The sequence below is a fragment of the Mustela nigripes genome, chromosome 3, assembly GCF_022355385.1.
Source record: "Mustela nigripes isolate SB6536 chromosome 3, MUSNIG.SB6536, whole genome shotgun sequence".
Lineage (NCBI taxonomy): Eukaryota > Metazoa > Chordata > Mammalia > Carnivora > Mustelidae > Mustela > Mustela nigripes.
Genome location: NC_081559.1, coordinates 39321083 through 39341051, shown reverse-complemented (window position 1 = coordinate 39341051; position 19969 = coordinate 39321083). Strand labels below are relative to the sequence as shown.

The 19969-nt window shown below is 42.9% G+C and overlaps 1 protein-coding gene across 2 annotated transcripts in view; it reads right to left on the bottom strand.

Annotated features, from left to right (window-relative positions):
* The window catches only part of DIS3L2 (DIS3 like 3'-5' exoribonuclease 2), a 365013-nt gene that overhangs the window by 190859 nt on the left and 154185 nt on the right, over positions 1–19969 (bottom strand). For both annotated transcript variants that reach the window (XM_059393719.1, XM_059393720.1), the window contains exons 7-8: positions 8392–8492; positions 2927–3174 (exon numbers count right to left, since the gene is read on the bottom strand). In XM_059393719.1, the coding sequence (XP_059249702.1) occupies positions 2927–3174; positions 8392–8492 (349 nt within the window). The remainder of the gene's footprint in view (positions 1–2926; positions 3175–8391; positions 8493–19969) is intronic.

Below are 19969 nucleotides of genomic sequence, written 5' to 3'. Positions count from 1 at the left end.
AGCCAGAACAAAATGGCAAGGCGACCCCCACCAGGCTCAACAGTGGCAGCCCAGACCCCTCAGAAGAGGGACACCATCTGACAACCTCATCAGGAGAGCCTGCCACATTTTCTTTCTTCTTCAGATAAATTTTCTCTTCTTCACTAAGATCTTAAAAGGCATTATTTCCATAAATGACAACTTTTATTGTCTTTATACAAAGAAGGCAGAGCAAAACTTCGTAGTGTTTTCCATCCAAGTATGAGAACTTCAAATATTTTTATTTTGAGAAGAACATGACTAATATATGGCCATTATTTTAGAATGTTCTTTTTTGCAACTATCCTTGCTGCTCAAAGACCTGAGTCCTTTTTCAACTGTTGTAATTTACCCACAAGGAAAAGAGTTCTTGATGAAGTAATGGCACAGCTGTGAGAAAGGAACCTGTAAGACCATTCCAGCAATAAGAGAAACTCACATCCTGAAGATTTCTTGACTACACCCTTACAACTTGACGACTAAGGAAGCAGTCCAATCAACTATACACAATGGGATAAGGCAGATAAAAGACAAGGCTGGATTTCCTACTCTGACGTGAAAGTCTTCCATTTTTGCTGCCAAGCAGAGTGTGGCAAGCACAATCAACAGGGGCCAGGTGGCACAGCTGTTATCAGGCCTTTGGAGCTGATGGTGAGAAACTGGCAAGCCTCAGAAGACTATTTAGGACTCAAGGGGTTGACGTCACCTTTGGATAACGGGTTAGGTTTAAAAATGATGATACTGCAATCACTCCACTTGAGAGCAAAAAAAAGAAAGCAGACTTGCTCCTGAGCGGCTCTGAGATCATATAAATCACACCAATCTTCACATCACTGAGAAACTGGCACAAGACAGTGTTTCTTAAACGGCACAAGGTATAACCCACAGATCTAGTTTGACTTATTTTGCCAGGCATGAGAGACTAGGTACTGAACAAATCCGATAAAAGCAGTGCATGGTGGCCATCCTTCTAGTGTGGGTTCCCAGAACCACCATTCCCACAACGGCCCATCCTGTACATGTCAGACAACCAGCAAGCAAGTCACCAAACTGGCTCAGAAATGTCAGAACAAACTTCTCTAGCTTGTACACCTTTGTTTTCATTTTGTGTGATGCATGAACCAGACACTATCCATCTTAAAGGGCTAAAAATACAGCTAAAACTTACTACTGCTTTTCTTTCAAAATGAATACAATTATAAGAAGAAAACAGATACAGCTTTTGATCAAACAGCTGGGGCCAGCAGTTTCTTCAGAGCGAAATGAAGCGGTTTATCCATGATGCTCTGTGACCACATCATCTATATTTAAGTTCAACTGGTTTCTGGCACCTTCTATAAAAACATGGTACCCTTTCCCACTTACAGTCAGGCAACTTAATTTTTAACACCATAAGTAAAACCTAGGAAGGATAGATACGAACAAAGTGCATCATTAAGATATACTTTCATATTTACATTTTGGCAAAATAATAAATTACATATGATTGGCAGATAGTTGTTGCTGATGTATTATTATCTCAATGTTTGTGGAAAATTTCAAAATAAAAATGTTATACACCATACAATCACAGGGGTCCCTGAAGGTCTCCAAACATTTTTTGAACTGGTTGACTTTCACCTGCAAGACCTGGTCCCAGCCTTGAAGCTGCGGGAGGGGAAGCTTACCACCCATGGTGGCTGGAATTTTCCCAGCCACAAAGAAAAGATTCAACTTGAGATGAGAGGCTTTTTCTAAAGGGACTGACAAAGCCCCTGAAAGCAGAAAGGAGAGGAGACAGGGCAGAGGGGACTGGGGCTAATTGGAGGGTAGTCACGGGGAAGGCAAAGAGCCCTAAGACCAGCCTTCCTCTGTGCTCACCAACAGGGCAAGGACTGCGCTGTAACAGCAGTAGGTAGCTCTGAGGAAAGAATTATCTTCTAGTAATTTCCAGAACCTGAAGAGAGGGCCCAGCAGGATCCTCTAATGGATCCTGGAGTACCCAGAATGCTGAGGAGGTACTTGCCCTTTGTTAATGAGAAGCCCTGGCCAATGGTCCCAGGACCTGGAAGGCACCGGTCAGGTTGTTTTGCAAGAACAGCCCTTGACTAAGACAGCTGGGACCGCATGACCGCACTGGAATTGGTCACACCAGCTCCATAGTGACCAGCCCAGAACCGCATGTCCTGGCCCCAGTGTTCCCAAGATACAAAGCGGACACCCATCCTGACACTGGAGAACACATGCAGGACCTGAAAGCAGACATTGTTGTTCCCCCGCTGGATGTGAAACAGGCGTAGCAGAGAATTTATCCCGGGCAGTCTGGCCGGCATCATTCAGACACAAATCTCAATCTTGCCACTATTTAGCAGCTCTGGCCACAAATCCTCCTCCTCAGGTCCAAGACCTGCTTTTTGCGACACCAGCTGAAGGAAGACACAAACTGGTCTGCAAGGGGGCCCCAGGCACCACTGACCTGTTCACCTCCACCACCCCCACACCGTGCTCCCTCATATTTATATTTTAAAGCACAGAGACTGGGGTCCCCTGGAATGGCTGGAATTTTGCATATTTTAACACTGGCATCTGAACGGAAGAGTCTGATTGTTCGATACAATAAATCCCTCACAGTTCACAGGTACAAACAAGGTTCATGACATAATGGGAAACAAGTAGAGACTCACAATGTGCTTATGTTTTATGTCCCAAATCAAAAACAAAAAGAGGTGATTGCCTGGCAATTCAAGGAGCCTACAGTTACCAAAGTGATAGCTAAGAACAATTTCTGAAAAACCAGGACCCAAATATGCCAAGTACCTATGTTTTAATAAAGAAATAATAATTAGAATATACAAAAGCGTTTACCAAAAGGCCACCTAAACTGAGCTCTGTGTGCACTCTGTGGTTTTTCTTGCCAGAGATCACCTACCCCAGGGCAAAATTGCTGTCCTCCTTCCAGTCCACGATGCGGCAGATGAACAGTGTGTTGGCATAATCTTGAGGCCGGGTCACAAAGTCCTGGGGACAGTCCTTGAGAGGCACATAAATTCTAGGCACTCGGTGGTCCGAGGGAGAAAACAGGGCGTATTTCCTAAACAGTTCACTGTTCTTATCAGCCAAGAGTTTGAGAAAGCCAGTTGCTGCCCGGGAATGTTTTTTCTCCAAGATGTAAACCACCTGAAAACACCAAAGATATAGTCAAATGTTGCTTATCTACAGGGCTGGATAACAGTTGGGAGAAGTCAGCAAGATATTATTTGGTGAATGAGGTAGGCCCAGCAGTTTCTCTAGGTCCAAACGAAGGGCCTCTCAGTGATGCTCTGTGACTGAGTAATGCACATATTTTTAAAAATATTTCATTTACTTATTTGACAGAGAGAACATAAGCAGGGGGAGCAACAGCAAGAGGGGGAGAAGCAGAAGGGGCAGAGAGCCTGATGCGGGCTCGATGTGAGGCTTGATCCCAGCATGCTGGGATGATAACCTGAGCCAAAGGCAGATGCTCACCAACTAACGCCACCCACGTGGCCCCCTAAGTGATGCATATTTAAGCTGCAACAACTTAAGTATCTAGCAAGCATATTTATCCAAGGCAAACCATGCAATACATGGACATATTACATGAAAGTGCTTTTATTTTTTATTTTTAAAAGGTTTTATTTATTTATTTGACAGAGAGATCACAAGTAGGCAGAGAGGCAGGCAGAGAAGGGGGTGGGAAGCAGGCTCCCTGCTGAGCAGAGAGCCCGATGCAGGGCTTGATCCCAGGACCCTGAGATCATGATCTGAGCTGAAGGCAGAGGCTTAACCCACTGAGCCACCCAGGCACCCATGAAACGGCTTTTATAACAAAGACCTGTGTCTTAAGGACGTATGTAAGACTCCAGCAGGAAGTACGCTTCCAACTATTTGCCCTGCATTACATTTTTCTCACATGAAGAGTTGCTTTTTAAAAAACAATGTTATTAAATATAAATAAGGAATTGGTCTTTATTATGCCCTTAAAAGCTGGAACCTGGGGTGCCTGCGTGACTAGGGTGGGGCTCTAACTCTTGATTCCAGCTCAGGTCATGATCGCAGGGTTGTGAGATTGAGCCCCGTATCCGGCATCACACTGGGCGTGGAGCCTGCCTAACATTCTCTCTTTCCCTCCTCCCCACCCTCTACCCCTCAACCCCTGCCACCACTGCTCACCCTTTTTACCTCCTCTTAAAAAAAAAAAAAATAATATATATATATATATATATATATATATATATATATATATATTTATATAAAATAAAATAAATAAAAATAAAAAACAAAAAGGCTGGAAACCTTTTCACCTTCCTTCTTTCCAACATTAAAACCCATTCTCTCATTTTACCAGGCCAAGACCCAGACCACCACAGCACTACAAGGACATACTATTTCCACCAAGAGAGATACATTCTCGAAGAAAGTGAATCCCCTCAACCACCCTGGGAAGTTCTTCTCCCTGAACTATTCCCCTTTCCCACTGCAGACAATCTGCACTCTGACCCTCTCACCGAAATTACTTGCCAGCATTCCACTCTGACCACTGAGCAAAGGTCCAGACTGCTGGTGAGCTGGCTGCCACTCTTGTTCATGTCTCTGACTCCATATGGGGCCTCAGTCTGTCTGCCAAGAGCCTCCAACCAGGCAGCGTGCCTCTCCTCTGCCCCAGGGACACCTGGTTGCTACCCCACAGGACATCTGTCCTCTCTGCAAATCTCAATCTCAGTGAGAGGTTCTACGTTCTCTTGACCCTTCCTTTCTCCTTGGAAAACACCACTGTTTTGAACAAGCTTCCATGTCCTCTGTACAGGAATCCTTGACTGCGTCCTCATGTGTGTTTGTCTGTCCCAGGCCTTTTGGACAGAAGCTGCTTCTTCTCCACGCTCAGCCCCTTATTTTCCTGTACTGTCACATCCAGACCATACTCTTCCCACCTCGTGTGTATGCCTGCAACCTTTCATGGTTCAGGCTGTCCCCTTCTTGCTACTGTCACCCACGGACCTCCTAGTTACTCTGCAGTACCTGGCTTACACTTCCCAGTGAATGACTCAGCCACTGTCTTGCCCTCACAGACCCCATACCTCCTCAGTACCAGTGGCCCTCACTTCCGTTCCATTTTGGCAATTCATCCTCATGGCCACCACTCAGCATCCTTAGATCTAATCCCAATCATCTCAGACTGACCCATTGTCCAGGTCCCCTACTCTCCTGGGCCCCACTCCACGGTTTCTTCACCACATCAAGCCTACTGGCGCCTTGACCGCAGCCTGCTTTCTGTGTCTGTTTGCTACTTCTTCAGCCTGAATCCTTTCCTACCTCTGAGGGACATCATCTTCCAGCACTTCTAGTCCTTTCATCTCTGTCATCAAATGCCTCACCTCTCTTCCCCTTCCACTGCACCCACCCTAAAAAATCCTCAATTCTGGGACAGTTTGGCCACTGCTAATCTCCAACCCCAAACACAAGCTATGGAGTCCATCAGAAGAGAATTACAGGGGCACCTGGGTGGCTCAGTGGGTTAAGCCTCTGCCTTTGGCTCAGATCATGATCTCAGGGTCCTGGGATAGAGCCCCACATCAGGCTCTCTGCTTGCCTCTCTGAGTACCTGTGATCTCTCTCTCTCTGTCAAATAAATAAATAAAATCTTTTAAAAAAGAAAGAGGAGAATTCCAATGATGCAGATAGAAGATGGACACCATTCTACACACATTCATGTTATACAATCATTGCTCCAACCTCAAAATCTCTCAGGTATTTTTAACCTGCTCCCAGTCAGCAGTCTATAAGCCCCACTCTCCTGATGCTCCCCTCCTTCTAGGACTCCAGTGGTCTGAATGCTGAATCTACCTTACAGTCCCACAACTTCCTGAAGCTCTGTTCACTGTTTCTAGTCTATTTTCTTTCTGTTCAGCGGGGTAAATTCGACTGATCTCTTCTCAAGGTAACTAATTCTATGCTGAGTCACCTTTACTACTGAGCCTATCCTCTGAGTATTTTATTTCTGTTCCTGCGTTTTTTAGTCCTGAAATTTACACTTGGTTCTTTTTTTTTAAATAACCTCTATTTCTTTCCAAGATTTTCTAATTTCTCATTTGTTTTGAGTTTTTCATCGCTTGTTGAAGCGTATTTATGATGGCTGATTTCAAGTCACCTGCACCGTCTTGGTGTCAGCATCAGTTAGTTGTCTCTCCTCACTCAGGTGAGGATGTCCTGGTTTTTGGTATAATGAATGATTTTCTACTGTACCTGGACCTTTTGACTATTATGTTGGGAGATACAAGGTCTTACTGAAATGTTTTCTTTTAGAAGGCAGGTCACCCTGTCTTGTTTTAGCACAGAGACCCTGAACTACTTTTGTGGGCTCTAGTTCCAATGACAACTTCATCAGCAAAGACTGCACAGTAGCATTTTGATGTCTGGCTGACATGGAACCACTGGGGCTCCAGCCGCTCTCTGCCGGTACTGCCTGAGGGGGTGAGAAGAACTTCCTCAGGGCTAGCCACCTGGTCTCTCCAGTACGGATCAGGAACAGACTCACGTCCATGTAGGGACAAAGAAACTTCCCATCCAGGTTGTTAGTTGTGGTAGGACCCTGCTGCTGCCTGTGTGCCAAGGGTCTCTGGCTGGGAAAGCAGGGTCTCAGACTCATGAGGAAAAAGGTCTCCTGGACCATACACCTGTTGGGGGAGGATCCTCCTTACTGGTGTTCCCCTGTCATCTCCTACTTCTGGGGAAGGAGGGAGGAGTCCCTAACTGACTTGCCTTCCTCTCTTCACCCTTCGGAATTCTCCCTCCTGTTATTTTCCAGGGTTTATAGCTGTACTACCAGGAAAGAGCAAGGAGAAACGAGTCTATGCCCTCTTGTCTGAACTAGAAGTCCTTGCTTTTTGTTTTAATATCTGACAGCATGAGAAGTGTATGAAGTAGCTTGACATCACCTGTGATTCCTACATTAGTTGGAGAAATGACTTGGCCACAGTGCAAGTTTTGTATACAAGTGCTGCATTGCCTTGCAATTTTTTACTGAATTCACTAAGTTATCAAACCCAACCAACCAACCCAGCAAGAGAGAGAGTACCATTGAGAGGGCAGCAGCAAACTGCAGAACACAAGTTCCATCTAAGAGGGGGGCCTATACTCAGCTCGGACTAAAGTCATTGAAGAATGTGGCCCAGTGTTGTCAGATGTTTTGTTTCATCAAGAGAAGCCAGAAGTCTCTCACTCTCTCTCTTTTTTTAGTAAACTACTTAGTCAAAATTTTTAAATGCTGCACAAGTCATACAAAACACAAGTTTTTTAAGCCAGATCTAGCCCACAGGCTTTCCATTCATTACAATCTTCTATACCTAGCATGTTGCCTGGTATATGGGTATATGGGTATATGCTTATTAAAATAATTGGTAGTCAGTTGAGGATAACATAAATGTAATATAATTCAGAAATTCCACGTGTCAATCTGCAAGAGGTGCTAGACTGAGGGGCAACACTACCACTGCAAGTCGAACACACTGAAGGGGGAGTCTGTGGCAGAGAAAGATTCCTGCTTATTACCACCCACTGAACCACTTCTTCTACCACAAGCTATCTGCACAGCTAGGGTCAGCCATGTTTGATCCCATATCTGAATATGCCACTAGCATATATAACTGAAAAATAAAACTGAACTATGCAAAACAACAGACAGGACACAAAAGCAGGATTTTTGTGTCTACAATAATTAAATTAAATACTTGGGGGAAAACTAAAAAGGGCATTAAAAACTTACTTTTGAATTCCATGTGGACATGACAACAATAAAAAAACCTGAAGCAAAAAACTAAGAATATAGAAGGCATCTACATTTGTACTGTTTCACATCATGCCTAAATTCTCACTCCACTTTACATAACCTGAACTGGAAATCAAAGACATCATGTTAGGGGAAACTGGGCAGCTTAGTCCTTAAGTGTCTGCCTTCGGCTCGGGTCATAATCCCAGGGTCCTGGGATTGAGCCCCACATCAGGCTCCCTGCTTGGCAGGAAGCCTGCTTCTCCCTCTCTCACTTCCCCTGCTTGTGTTCCCTCTCTCTCTGTGTTTCTCTCTGTCAAATAAATAAATAAAATCTTAAAAAAAAAAAAAAAAAGACATCACACTGTGAGAGTGGTTTAAGCAGAAAAAGATAATGCAGAACTTCAGTAAACATACCTACACACAAAGGAAAGTCTGTGGACCTTCATCCAAACACAGGCAAATCAACATATATGTATCCCTTTAAAGTTATACAAAATATTAGCTTTTTATGATTCCTTGCTCCCACTGAATTGCATGAGACACCTCTGACAGGTAGCTCAGGTGACAGTCATTTGGACATATGCAGAAAATCTGTGGGCAATGACCTTTGCTGATCTTTGCAGGGACTTCTCCGGTAAAGCTCTTGGGTCCTGTGACGTGGAGGTGCTCTCATCTTTTGTAACGGGAGCATCAGCATCCTCTTTTCCTAAAGTAAGAAGAGAGAGGAAAAAGAGAGAAGAGGAATCAGTTAGATGCCTATGTAGTAGGCATACAGACTCACAGGATTTTTTTTTTTTTTTTTTTTTAGAGAGAGAGAGAGAGAGCGCACATGCAAGTGTGCGAGCGTGAGTGGGGGGAGGGGCCGAGGGAAAGACTCTTCCGAGCAGACTCCTTCCTGGCTGAGCAGGGAACCAATGTGGGTCTCAGTGTCCTGACCCAGGAGATCCTGACCTGAGCCGAAACCAAGAGTCAGACTGAGCCACCCAGGCGCCAGGTTGGATTTTAAATTCGGAGCACCATTTATTTATCCTAAACTACTCACTTTACAGAAAAGGAAACCCTAGCCCACAGTAGTCAGGAGACTCAGCTAAGGTCAATCACATCACCAACTTGCAAGAATGTGCTTACACTCAGGTGCCCACATTTGAGCTATTTAACGTTATTCAAATGCTAAGCATCATATAAGTGGAGATATGGAACCACACTGAACTGAGCTAAATGGGTTAGGCATCAAATGGCAAACATACTAGATATGAAATACTGCCCCAGCCCACAATGAAGAAGAGAGATAGGTTAATTTATTAAGCACATCTGCTGAAATCAAAATAAATGTTAACTTTTAAAAGTACTTTGGTACCAGCCATAACAAACAAAATGGGGGAAAATAGATTATATTTATTAAATAAATAAATAAAAAGGCCAACCCTGATTTTCCTGGCTTTTCTTAGTGACATTATATAAAGAGTATTAAAGTCTTTAAATGTTTAATTTCCTTTCTTAAGAAACTTATAAAATGCACATTCACCCAAGAAACTGAAACCACATCTCCCTAATAAAGAGGGAAGTTAGGCTCTGTACCAGAAGTATTAAAACCACTCTGAACAAATGCAGCAAATTACACACTTCTGAACATGTAGTATTTTGTATTTTCATATTTTAACTTTAGAGCTCCCCAACAAAATAGTCTTATCCAACTATACTGGAGTTTCTGCATTTTAGGGGTCACAGCGCATTCATGTGGGTTCCACTCCAGATAGCTAAGAGAGACTTGTACTTATCATTTAGACATTACCAAGGCCAAAATAAATAAATAAATCCTTTTCAGGACTGGCTGTCTCTTAGCCAAAGCTCAGCTTTAAGGCCAAGTTTTACCATTCTGGGCATACTCTGGAAACACTGGCATGATCTGACCTACTGGGGTTTAAGAATGATCAACTGTTTGCTTTTCCATCTATATTGAAATATGCCTACCATAGTGCCCACTGAAAGCAGAATTCTCACTGTTTTCCCAAAAGAAAAAACAAATGAGAACTTTCCCATTGTTGATCACCCTGTCCATCAGATGATATCCACAGTTCAGGATTTTAGACCATAGTTCAGGATTCCAAGGTCATTAGATGCTTCCTGAACCACATCTTTTATACTCCTGGGGAGGAAAAAAACCCACACAAATTTTGATCTGCTCCATAACGTATCTTGCCAGTGTGCTCCACAGAACAAGGTCATTCAGGAAAGATTAGGAGGCTGGAAATACCATGAACCAGCACATTCTACCTAGATACCTGCTATCTGAACTTTAAGTCTCAAGAGTTGGCAATCAAGGGGGTTTTCTAAGGCATCCCAAATCCTGGGCATGCAACCTTCTATCACAGTCACTGATGGTTCCAACTTAAAATGACTATTGCTTTAGACTCCACCCCAACAACAAGCAAGTCTTCTGTTCCAAAGGTTATGCCAGGTTGCATCCAAAGAAAGAGGGGTAGCCAAGGAAGCGAGCCCAACTGTGATTTTCCAATATCACACCTACAGATAACCTTTCCAGGTTCTGAGTTCATATACCCTGACAGAAACAAAGCTTTGTTCAAAGATGCATTCCAACAAATCAAACTGAAGCTTTCAGCCCTGCAGGTGAGCATCAGAGATACGTTCAACAAATGTGAGGAAACGCAATTAGAGGTTAGAAAGGTGAACCACCTTCATAAGTTTCCAACAACTACGTCTCCCTACCCTAACAGCAAAGTTGTCAGGTTAATGAGAGATCTGACACACTGTTTAATCATGAGATCCTTCATTTATTCATTTATTCCATGTCTATTTATTGAGCAATGCACATTAAGGATTCAGTGAATGAAAGAAATATGGTTCCAGCCCTTAGAGAACATATACTTTAATGCGCAAGTGATACTCAATAAATAACCACTCAATCAATAAATCGTGATGAAGGCGAAGAAGGAAAGAACAGTTTCAAGGAGGAAGAGTTCTGTCAATATACAATTTAGATTAAGAGGTCAGGAAAAGAGGCCCTACATGGAAGTGACATTTAAGCTGACACCGCAGGATGGTGTGTTCAGGAGTAAAGAAAGGGACAGAAGACCCCAGGTGGGAAAAGTACTGGGAAGGGACAGAGGTGGCAGGTGCCTGGCACAAACAAGGAACAGAAAGAAAACCAGGTAGCTGGTGCATAGTGAGCCTCAGAACAGGCATGGCAGGGATGAGGGTGAGCGGTAACAGGAGTCAAGTCAGCTGGTGTCTTCTAGGATTGACGCGTCCTAAACTGGAACCTGGATACACCGGGAAGCTGGCAAGGATTTGTGCATGAAAGTCATACTGCCCAAGGGCAGGTTCAAGCAGGCTGAGAGCAGAGGCAGGGAGGCCAGCGAAGAGCTACTGGAGCAATCCAGACACGTGAGGATGGTGCTATGATGGAGGCACTGTAGGGAATGAAAAGGATCAACCTCAGACACATTGTACACTTGAACAAAGAGATTTTGATGGTGATCAGACAGGAAACCCTACAGATCATTAGCTATGAGAAGTGAAGGGTGATGTCCAGCTTTCTGACACCTGCAGCTAGGTCGATAGAAGTATCATTATTGGCATAGGAGAGACTAGAGGAGGAGGTGGAAAACACGAGTTCTACTTCTGAGGTGTTCCTCTTTGAGGCCACCTATGAAACCTTCAAATGATGACGCTGAATAAGCAGTTCAATATAAAGGTCTGAAACTCGAAGAGAGGTCTAGGCTGTGGCTTTAAACACAGTCTGTAGGCTGAGTCCTTCCATTTCTGTATTTTCCAGGCCAAGCTGGAGAGAAGAGATTCAAACCCAAGTGTGTTCAACTACTAAGTTCAGAAAGCTCTTCTTCCACTGCTATCTGGCTCCAGGAATTAGTGTTATGTTGTCACTGTTAAGGAGATAAAAAAAAAAACTGCCCTGAGGGAGTGATCTGGGCTTGAAGGATGTATGAATGTGAGACAGATGAGAAAGTGAAAGGACACTGTAGGTAAGGCCCAGAGCTATGAAAAGGCCACAGGGTAAAGGACTAGCAAGAGATTTACTGTAGCCACTAACAACCTGAAGATACAAGGGTTGGGTGAAAAGGCTCTGGGGTGCGGAGAGGAACGAGGATGGCAGAAAGGTCCTGCAGCAGACACTCTGGTTACTGCCCAAGATCTAGTCTCTTCTTTCCTGGCAACAAGGACTCCAATTTCAGCTGGGGAGACATAGTTAAAAGACTACATTTTTCAGCTTTCCTGCAACTTAGTGTAGCCTATATGTCTAAGTTTTAGCCAGCAAAATGCAGGTGAAGGTGTTGTAAGTGACCTCTGGGAAGTGTCTTTAAAAGACGGAGGCCCAGCCTTTCCTCTTTCTTCCTTCTTACTGGTTGGAATTGGATGTGACAGCTGGACCTCAAGTACTTATCTTGGTCCCAGAGGCTGCAGGACAAGGGTGCTTTCTACACCAGAGAGCAGCACAACAGAATGGGCTTAAGACTGTGGAACTACCCTCTGAGCCCTGGCCCGCCTACCTCTGGTCCTCTTTTATATAACATAGAAATAGGTTTCTTTCTTACTTAAGTCATTGATATTTTATGATTTAACTCCATTCTCAACAGAACATACTTTCTAACATAAGATCTACACCATGAACTGACAAGCCTGGACACTATCCTATTAAGCATTTTGATGGTAAGGGACATATGCGTCTCAGGGCTATGAGTTTGGAAGCAATGCCGAATGAAGATCTTAGAAAGCTGGGAGCGAGGCTGCTGTCGAGCTGAGACACAATCAGAATCTGAATTAGATAGTGGCAGTGAGAGCAAAGAGAGACGAAATTGGAGAGACATGTCTGAGAAGAATGATGCTAAGTATATTTCCATCACAATGGATGACTTAGTATATGAAAAATGGGCTTATATTAAAGGAGCTTTTGATTGAATATCAGGAAAAATGGCTTGACAAAGCACTAAAACTCTATGATGAAATTACTAGATCAGGGCAGGCTGGAAGTCCTCACAAGGGTGGAGGGTTATGCGTCCCCACAGCCTTTGGTTTTGCCATAGTGAAGGCAGAGATTGCCCATGCACTCTGTGGTCCCTTCTAGTTCAAGAGATTCTAGAAACTAGTGACTACCAAAATTCTTCATCTAAAAGAGAGAATTTTCTAGGAAATAGATAAACTACTAATACAGGCAACTACTCATTATATCCCCCAGCACATACTCTAGGAAGGAACGTCGAGTGAAATCCTAATCTCTTTCTACAGATTGTCTAAAACTTCTATTTTAAACATTTAAAAAGTAAAATGCCATGGTTTGGTAGGGTTGGTATGGCCACTTACATCTATCAAGTGCAAACCTAATACCTGATTCTGGTAAGAAAAATGATTCTGGGGGCACCTAGATGGCTCAGTCAGTGAAGCATCAGACTTCAGCTCAGGTTATGATCTCAGGGTCCTGGGATGGAACCCAGGGTGGGGCTCCTCACTCAGCAAGGAGTCTGCTTGTCTCTGTCTCCTCTCCCTCTGCCCCTCTCCCCACTGATGCTCTGTCTGTTTCTCTCTCAAATAAATAAAATCTTTTAAAAAAATTACCTTGATTTGGTCCTCTCATATATAAACAACAGACTAACAAGTCTGATGATTCTTAACACTTCACAAGTGCATCAAAAGGTCTTCAGATGATTTGACTGTGATGCCAAGTGGGGGTAATGTGAAGAAAAAGGCAAGGAATTGGGCAAAAGGAGTTTTAATCTATCCAGTTAAACAAATGACATCCCAGAAAGGGTGAGGAACATGTGCAAAGGCACACAATTAAGAATAAATGGGAGAAGGAGGAAGGTTCAATGTTCAAATAAGCTGAAGAGACCAGGCATGAAAGGCCTTATATGACATGCTGAAGAGCATGTATTTTATATTATAGGAACAGAAAGCTATTGAAAATTTTGAGAATGCCATGATCAGAATCATATTTGGTGAAAGGTCAGTCTGTTGCTCCTATGAAGAGAATCTTTTTCTCTAGCTGGTTTAATGATTTTCTCTTGGCTTTTGATTTACATCTTGATGCACTTAAGTTAGGATTTTTTAAAAATTTTACTTGCAATCATTAGTCATCTTAAATCTGTGGTTTGGTATCTCAGCTGTTATGGAAAATTTCAGCCAGTACCCTTAAATTTCATTTTGCTTATTTTTCACTCATCTCCTTCTAAGACTTTAACTTATTTAGACCCTTCTCCTCTGTGTTTTCTATTTGTCTATCCATGTTATACTCTGGATAATTTTTTTTTTTACTGTCTCCTAGTTTGTTAATTTTTTTTTTTTTAGCTTTATCCAATCTTCTATTAAATTCACCCACTGAGGCATTCTTCTTTAAAATCTGCCATCAAATATACTACATTTTTCCTCATCCACTGAGTTAATTTCATTAAAGTTATGCTTATTTTTAGAATTTTTATTTGGTTCCTTTTCCAATTTGCTTTGTCACATATCGTAGTTTCCTACTCTTTGCAGATATGTTCAAGCTTATCTTTTATTTCTTTAAACACAGTAGTTGTTTACAGATTCCAGGATCTGATGACATGTATGAAGGGCTGCTTCTATTGCATGTGGTTGTTGATGGTTCTTGCAACTGCAATATGGTTTCCTTCGGTGCCTGGTTATATTTACATGCTCATCACTGAATAATTTGAGGCCTGGGTTGAAGAAACCTTCCTTTGGAAAGGATTTCCACTTGGTTTTGCCTGGTGCCTGGAGGAATACCAGCCCTTAAGCCAATTCAAGACTTGAGATTCCTTGGTTGACCCAGTCAGCTTGAAGCTGGGCTGTAATTCCAAGTGAGCTCACCCATATGGCAGAGCCCTTTGGAGTCCCAGCTTCTTGTGAGACCCCAGCTACTTTATTTCTGTCCCCCATTACTGCTGGTAAAATCTGCAACATTGCCTGCTCTTTAATGATCAAAGTTTGGGGTCTTTTTTTTTTTTTTTTTACTTTATGCAAATATTTTTAGTTGTTTTAGCAGGCAGAACTGTGTTTGAATAATAGCCCACCATTACTAGTAACAGAAAGTCCCCAAGATTTATATTTTACAAATATTTTTCAGGTGGCACTGTAGAGCATAGTTAGGGAAAGTGACAGGGTGAGAACAGGGGAGGGGACAATTGTGACCTGTGCAGGAAACACAACAGGCGATAGTAAGGAAGATAGTAGGAGATAGTAAGGAAGCCACTATGATAATGCCCAATGTTATATAAGGCAAAAGCAAAAGGGACAGAGAGAAGAAGCAGGTACTCTCACATTTATTTTTCTCAGCAACCCCATGAAGGAAGTATTACTGTTTTGATTTTTAGAGAATAGCCATCAGCCATTCAAAGAGGCAAAGGAACTTATCCCAGGGTTTATCCAAGGAGGTGTTTGGTAGAGGGGGTGTCAGAACCCAGCACGACTCCAAGTCCAACCACCACAGTATGATAAGATCTGGAAGAAAGACAGGTACGTGTGGGTGGGTTCCAATGAGGAGGAAAGGGTTGCCAAAAATTTTATAATTCAGTTATAGACATTGAAAATTTTTAAATTTTACAAGATGGCAAGTAATAAATAGCTCTCAATACAATTTCACTGCTTCCACCCATAGGAAAGATAAGAGTAGTTAAACGCATGAGCTTTGAAGTCACAAGACCTAAATTCAAACCTCTGTCCTGTGACCTTGAATTATGTGATTTTGACACAAGTTATTCCTTCCCTGTGAATTTCCTCCCCAGTAAATCTGGAATAGTTTACATGATTTATGTTTACAGGGAGTACCCTGGCACAAAGTACAATAACCAAAACTCTTAGATACTCTTAATATTGTTGTTGATATAATTATCATTATCATTATTATCATTATTGGCTCTTACAGTGAGTTTTGAGGGAATACAAGCTTGTCATCCTGGGCACAACTGACTAGACATGGTTGGTGTTCAGGGCAATGGTAACATTATAAAATGGGTCACATTTCCTCCTCTGTAAAATGTACCAATCTTATAGGGTTAAGAAAAATTAAATGGAGTTAATGTGTGTAAAAGGAGGCACTCAATGACTGCTATATAATGTATATTTAAAGTATTCATTACTTTTCTGAATGCTTGGTGCCTTCTGTGTGAAGTAAGGAGAAACAAGAGCTGGTGCGAGAGAGGCAGGCAGAGGCCAGGTCAACGTCAGGAAGTCTGAATTTACTCCAAAGGCAATGCAGAGCTATAGAATAAAGTAGGCAGGAGACTAACAGGACTTGTGCTTTAAGAAGCTCACACTGGCTGTGTTCAAAGAGAAGTCAGACAGGAGACAGAAAAGCCACTTAGAGGGGTGCCTGGCTGGCTCGGTCAGTTAAGTGTCTGCCTTCAGCCCAGGTCGTGACCCCAGGGTTCTGGGATGGAGCCCCACAATGGGCTGCCTGCTTAGCATGGAGTCTGCTTCTCCCTCTCCCTCTGCCTCTCCCCACTGCTCATTCTCTCTCTCTCAAATAATAAAATCTATAAAAAAAGAAAAAAAGAAAGAAAAGCCAGTTAGCTTTTAATGCTAGAATCACACTAGAGAGGTAGTTAAAAGGCTAGACTGACAAGATTATGTGAATGCTAAGTGAAGGGAAAAGAGGGAGGTCATAGGAGAGAGTAAGGAATAGGGAAAACGAGCATCAATTCCTTAAATAGAAGTTCTCAGAGTTCTGTGACCAGCAGCAACAGCATCACCTGGGAACTCCCAGAAGTGCAAGTTCTCAGGACCTACCCCCAGATGGAGGGATTCAGGACTTCTGGTGGGATGGGGCCCAGCAGTCTTCTGGAACAAGCTTCCCAGGGGGTTCTGATTCTGACTCACACTAAAGACAAATGGGCAGTGAGCCACCACAGGAAGAGCATCTCCAGGCAACCAGGAAGCGATCTAAGTTCTAGTAGGACTTGGTAAGTCTGAGGTGATCTGATGCTTAAGAGAGAAGTCTGGGCTAGAGACGGAAATGACGGTGTCACCTGTGTACAGAGGACAAATGGATGAGTGGACTGGCCTCCTCAGAGAAGGTTTCGAATTAGAAGAGTCAAAGCAGGGAAAAACACCAATATTTAAGAAAGCAGAAGCAGAAAAGCCTACAAGGAAACTGAGGTGCAGTTGGGAAAGTAGGAGAAAAATCAGGCTAACGTGGGGTGAGTCAACCAAAACAAACAAAAACAAAAACCAAAGAACCAAACAAACCAAAAAACTACAAAACAAGCATTTCAACATGGTCAGCAGGGTGGCCCTAGTAATAACAAGGTCACAGGCAACCCTTTTGAAGACTCATTTGAAAGAAGGAAACCCAGTGAATTCCGAATGCAACGCGCGGGGTACGGAATGAAAGGTAAGCGGAGGAAACGAGGGTGTGGACTGGGCTCCGGAAGTCTGACTAGGCAGGACTGGAATAATACAGGGTGGTAGCTGGAGGGGTACAGAGAACTCACGACCTGGTGGTTGTTATTTTATTTTTTTAAGATAAGGGAGCCTCAGTCATGGTTAATTGCTGATGGGAAAGAACCACTACAGGAGGTGTGGTTGAAGACGGCACAATGAGGACTGGGAGGGGGCCCTGGGAAGGAAGGGATGGTATCAGAAGCCGGGGGTAAAGATTAGCCTCGCGCAGAAGGACAGAGATGCCACTTTCTCTGTAGGAAAACAAATTAGGGAGGGGATGAGTCTAGGCATAAGTCGTTTGTGAACGTGGTGGCTGAAAGTTGAGGGGGACCATAGCGGGGGGGTAGAGCAGCTTTTCTCGGAAACCTATAAACTCATCTGTTGAGAAGTGCTAGAGGAGGATACCCAATACATTCCAAGCTGGGAAACACAATTCCGGGGAGGATCAAATGCGAGTGGCATCTCCAAACAGTGGCCCTGAACATGCCAGGCACTGTGCTCTGTGCATTCAAAATAAAACTACTAACTAGTTATTAAGCACCTACTGCACATGTATGGCACTGTGTTACATGATTTATATACAAAACCACATTTTATATTCTCCAGTAATCCAATGAGGTAGGCAGGTATTATCATGCCAATTACCCAATTAGAGAGATAGGAGAAATGAGGCTTACAAAGATCAAGTAACAGGCTTGCCATAGGTGCCAGCCTCATGTATGCGGGCACCTCATGCCCTTCCCATGATGCCACACAGCCTTCAGGATCCTAACAGGTTTGATGAAGTGAGAATGGAAAAGAAAACAGGATTTCTGAGAGATCTGGCTGAGTGATAAGATAATGAGAGAAGGCAATCACTCTGTTTGAGGCAATTTTAAGTTTGGGATGACAATGGGATACAAGTATGATAATGTCCTCTACGCAGGCTGGAGATAAGGCTCTACATCTCCGGGCAGAGGTTGGGAACATCAGTTAGATAACAATGTCTGAGAGTAGACAGATGGGTAGAAACTGGGGAAAGAAGGACATGACATATTAAGAGAAAAGGATGAATAAAGGGATGAAAGGAGTTAATACTCAAGCAGTAAGAGGAAAAATCCCTTTGCTATCAATTTTTTATATTGTTCTAATCTGCATACTCATTGTAGCAGGTTTGGCCACCCTCCTCACCAGGCTGACCATGCAGAGATGCCTTCAGGTTCCTGATTTGAAGCCGAAACCTAGATAGTGTAGCTTTCAGGCCCAAACTTGAGTTTCTCACAGAGTCATCTTCTCAGATGGGGCTCTGCACTGATTCCCATTCCCAGCTGTTAACTGTATTAATTACATCATCAACACTCTCCTACTTTACTTGCACTCTCTGCTCCAAATCTTTCTCTTGCCCAGGAGAAACCACTTTTAAATTTCTCTCTACTAAAGCTTTAATTGGCTTTTAGCCTCATGGCTCCCCAAAGACCCAAAATGTAGGCACATAATGTAGCTGGCTTTAACTTACTAATTCTGCATCTTTCCCAGCAGATGGATGATTCCTCCAAGTTTAAGTTGACTTTCATCGGAGTTTTTCTTAAAGGGGACAACCTTTAAATCTTAATATGATGTGATTATTTCAACACCAGAATACAGTGTTTACTAAAATCAAACCAGTGTTTCTTTACCAGACTTCTCAAGACTAACTATCCATCAAAACTTCAAAAAATGGAAAACCAAAGCTGGCAGCACCACAATTCCAGACTTCAAGCTCTATTACAAAGCTGTAATCATCAAGACAGTTTGGTACTGGCACAAAAACAGACACATAGATCAATGGAACAGAATAGAGCCCAGAAATGGACCCTCAAGTCCATGGCCAACTAATCTTCGACAAAGCAGGAAAGAATGTCCAATGGAAAAAAATCAGTCTCTTCAACAAATGGTGTTGGGAAAATTGGACAGCCACATGCAGAAGAATCAAACTGGACCATTTCCTTACACTATACACAAAAATAGACAAAAATGGATGAAAGACCTCAGTGTGAGGCAGGAATCCATCAACATCCTTGAGGAGAACACAGGCAGCAATCTCTTCGACCTCAGCAACTTCTTCCTAGAAACATCACCAAAGGCAAGAGAAGCAAGGGCAAAAATGAACTATTGGGACTTTATCAAGATCAAAAGCTTTTGCACAGCAAAGAAAACAGTCAACAAAGCCGAAAGACAACTGACAGAATGGGAGAATATATTTGCAAATGTCTTTTCAGATAAAGGGCTAGTATCTAAAATCTATAAAGAACTTATCAAACTCAACACCCACAGAACAAATAATCCAATAAAAAATGGGCAGAAGACATGAACAGAGACTTCTCCAAAGAAGACATCCAAATGGCAAAGAGACATGAAAAAGTGCTCAATATCACTTGGCATCAGGGAAATACAACCGAAACCACAGTGAATTACCACCTCCCACCAGTCAGAATGGCTAAAATTAACAAGTCAGGAAATCAGGAAATGGCCAACAGGTGTTGGCGAGGACATGGAGAAAGGGGAACCCTCCTACACTGTTGGTGGAAATGCAAGCTGGTGCAGCCACTCTGGAAAACAGTATGGAGGTTCCTCAAAAAGTTGAAAATAGAGCTACCCAATGACCCAGCAATTGCATTACTAGGTATTTACCCTAAAGATACAAATGTAGTGATCTGAAGGGGTACCTGCACCCCAATGTTTATAGCACCAATGTCTACAATAGCCAAACTATGCAAAGAGCCTAGATGTCCATCAACAGATGAATGGATAAAGAAG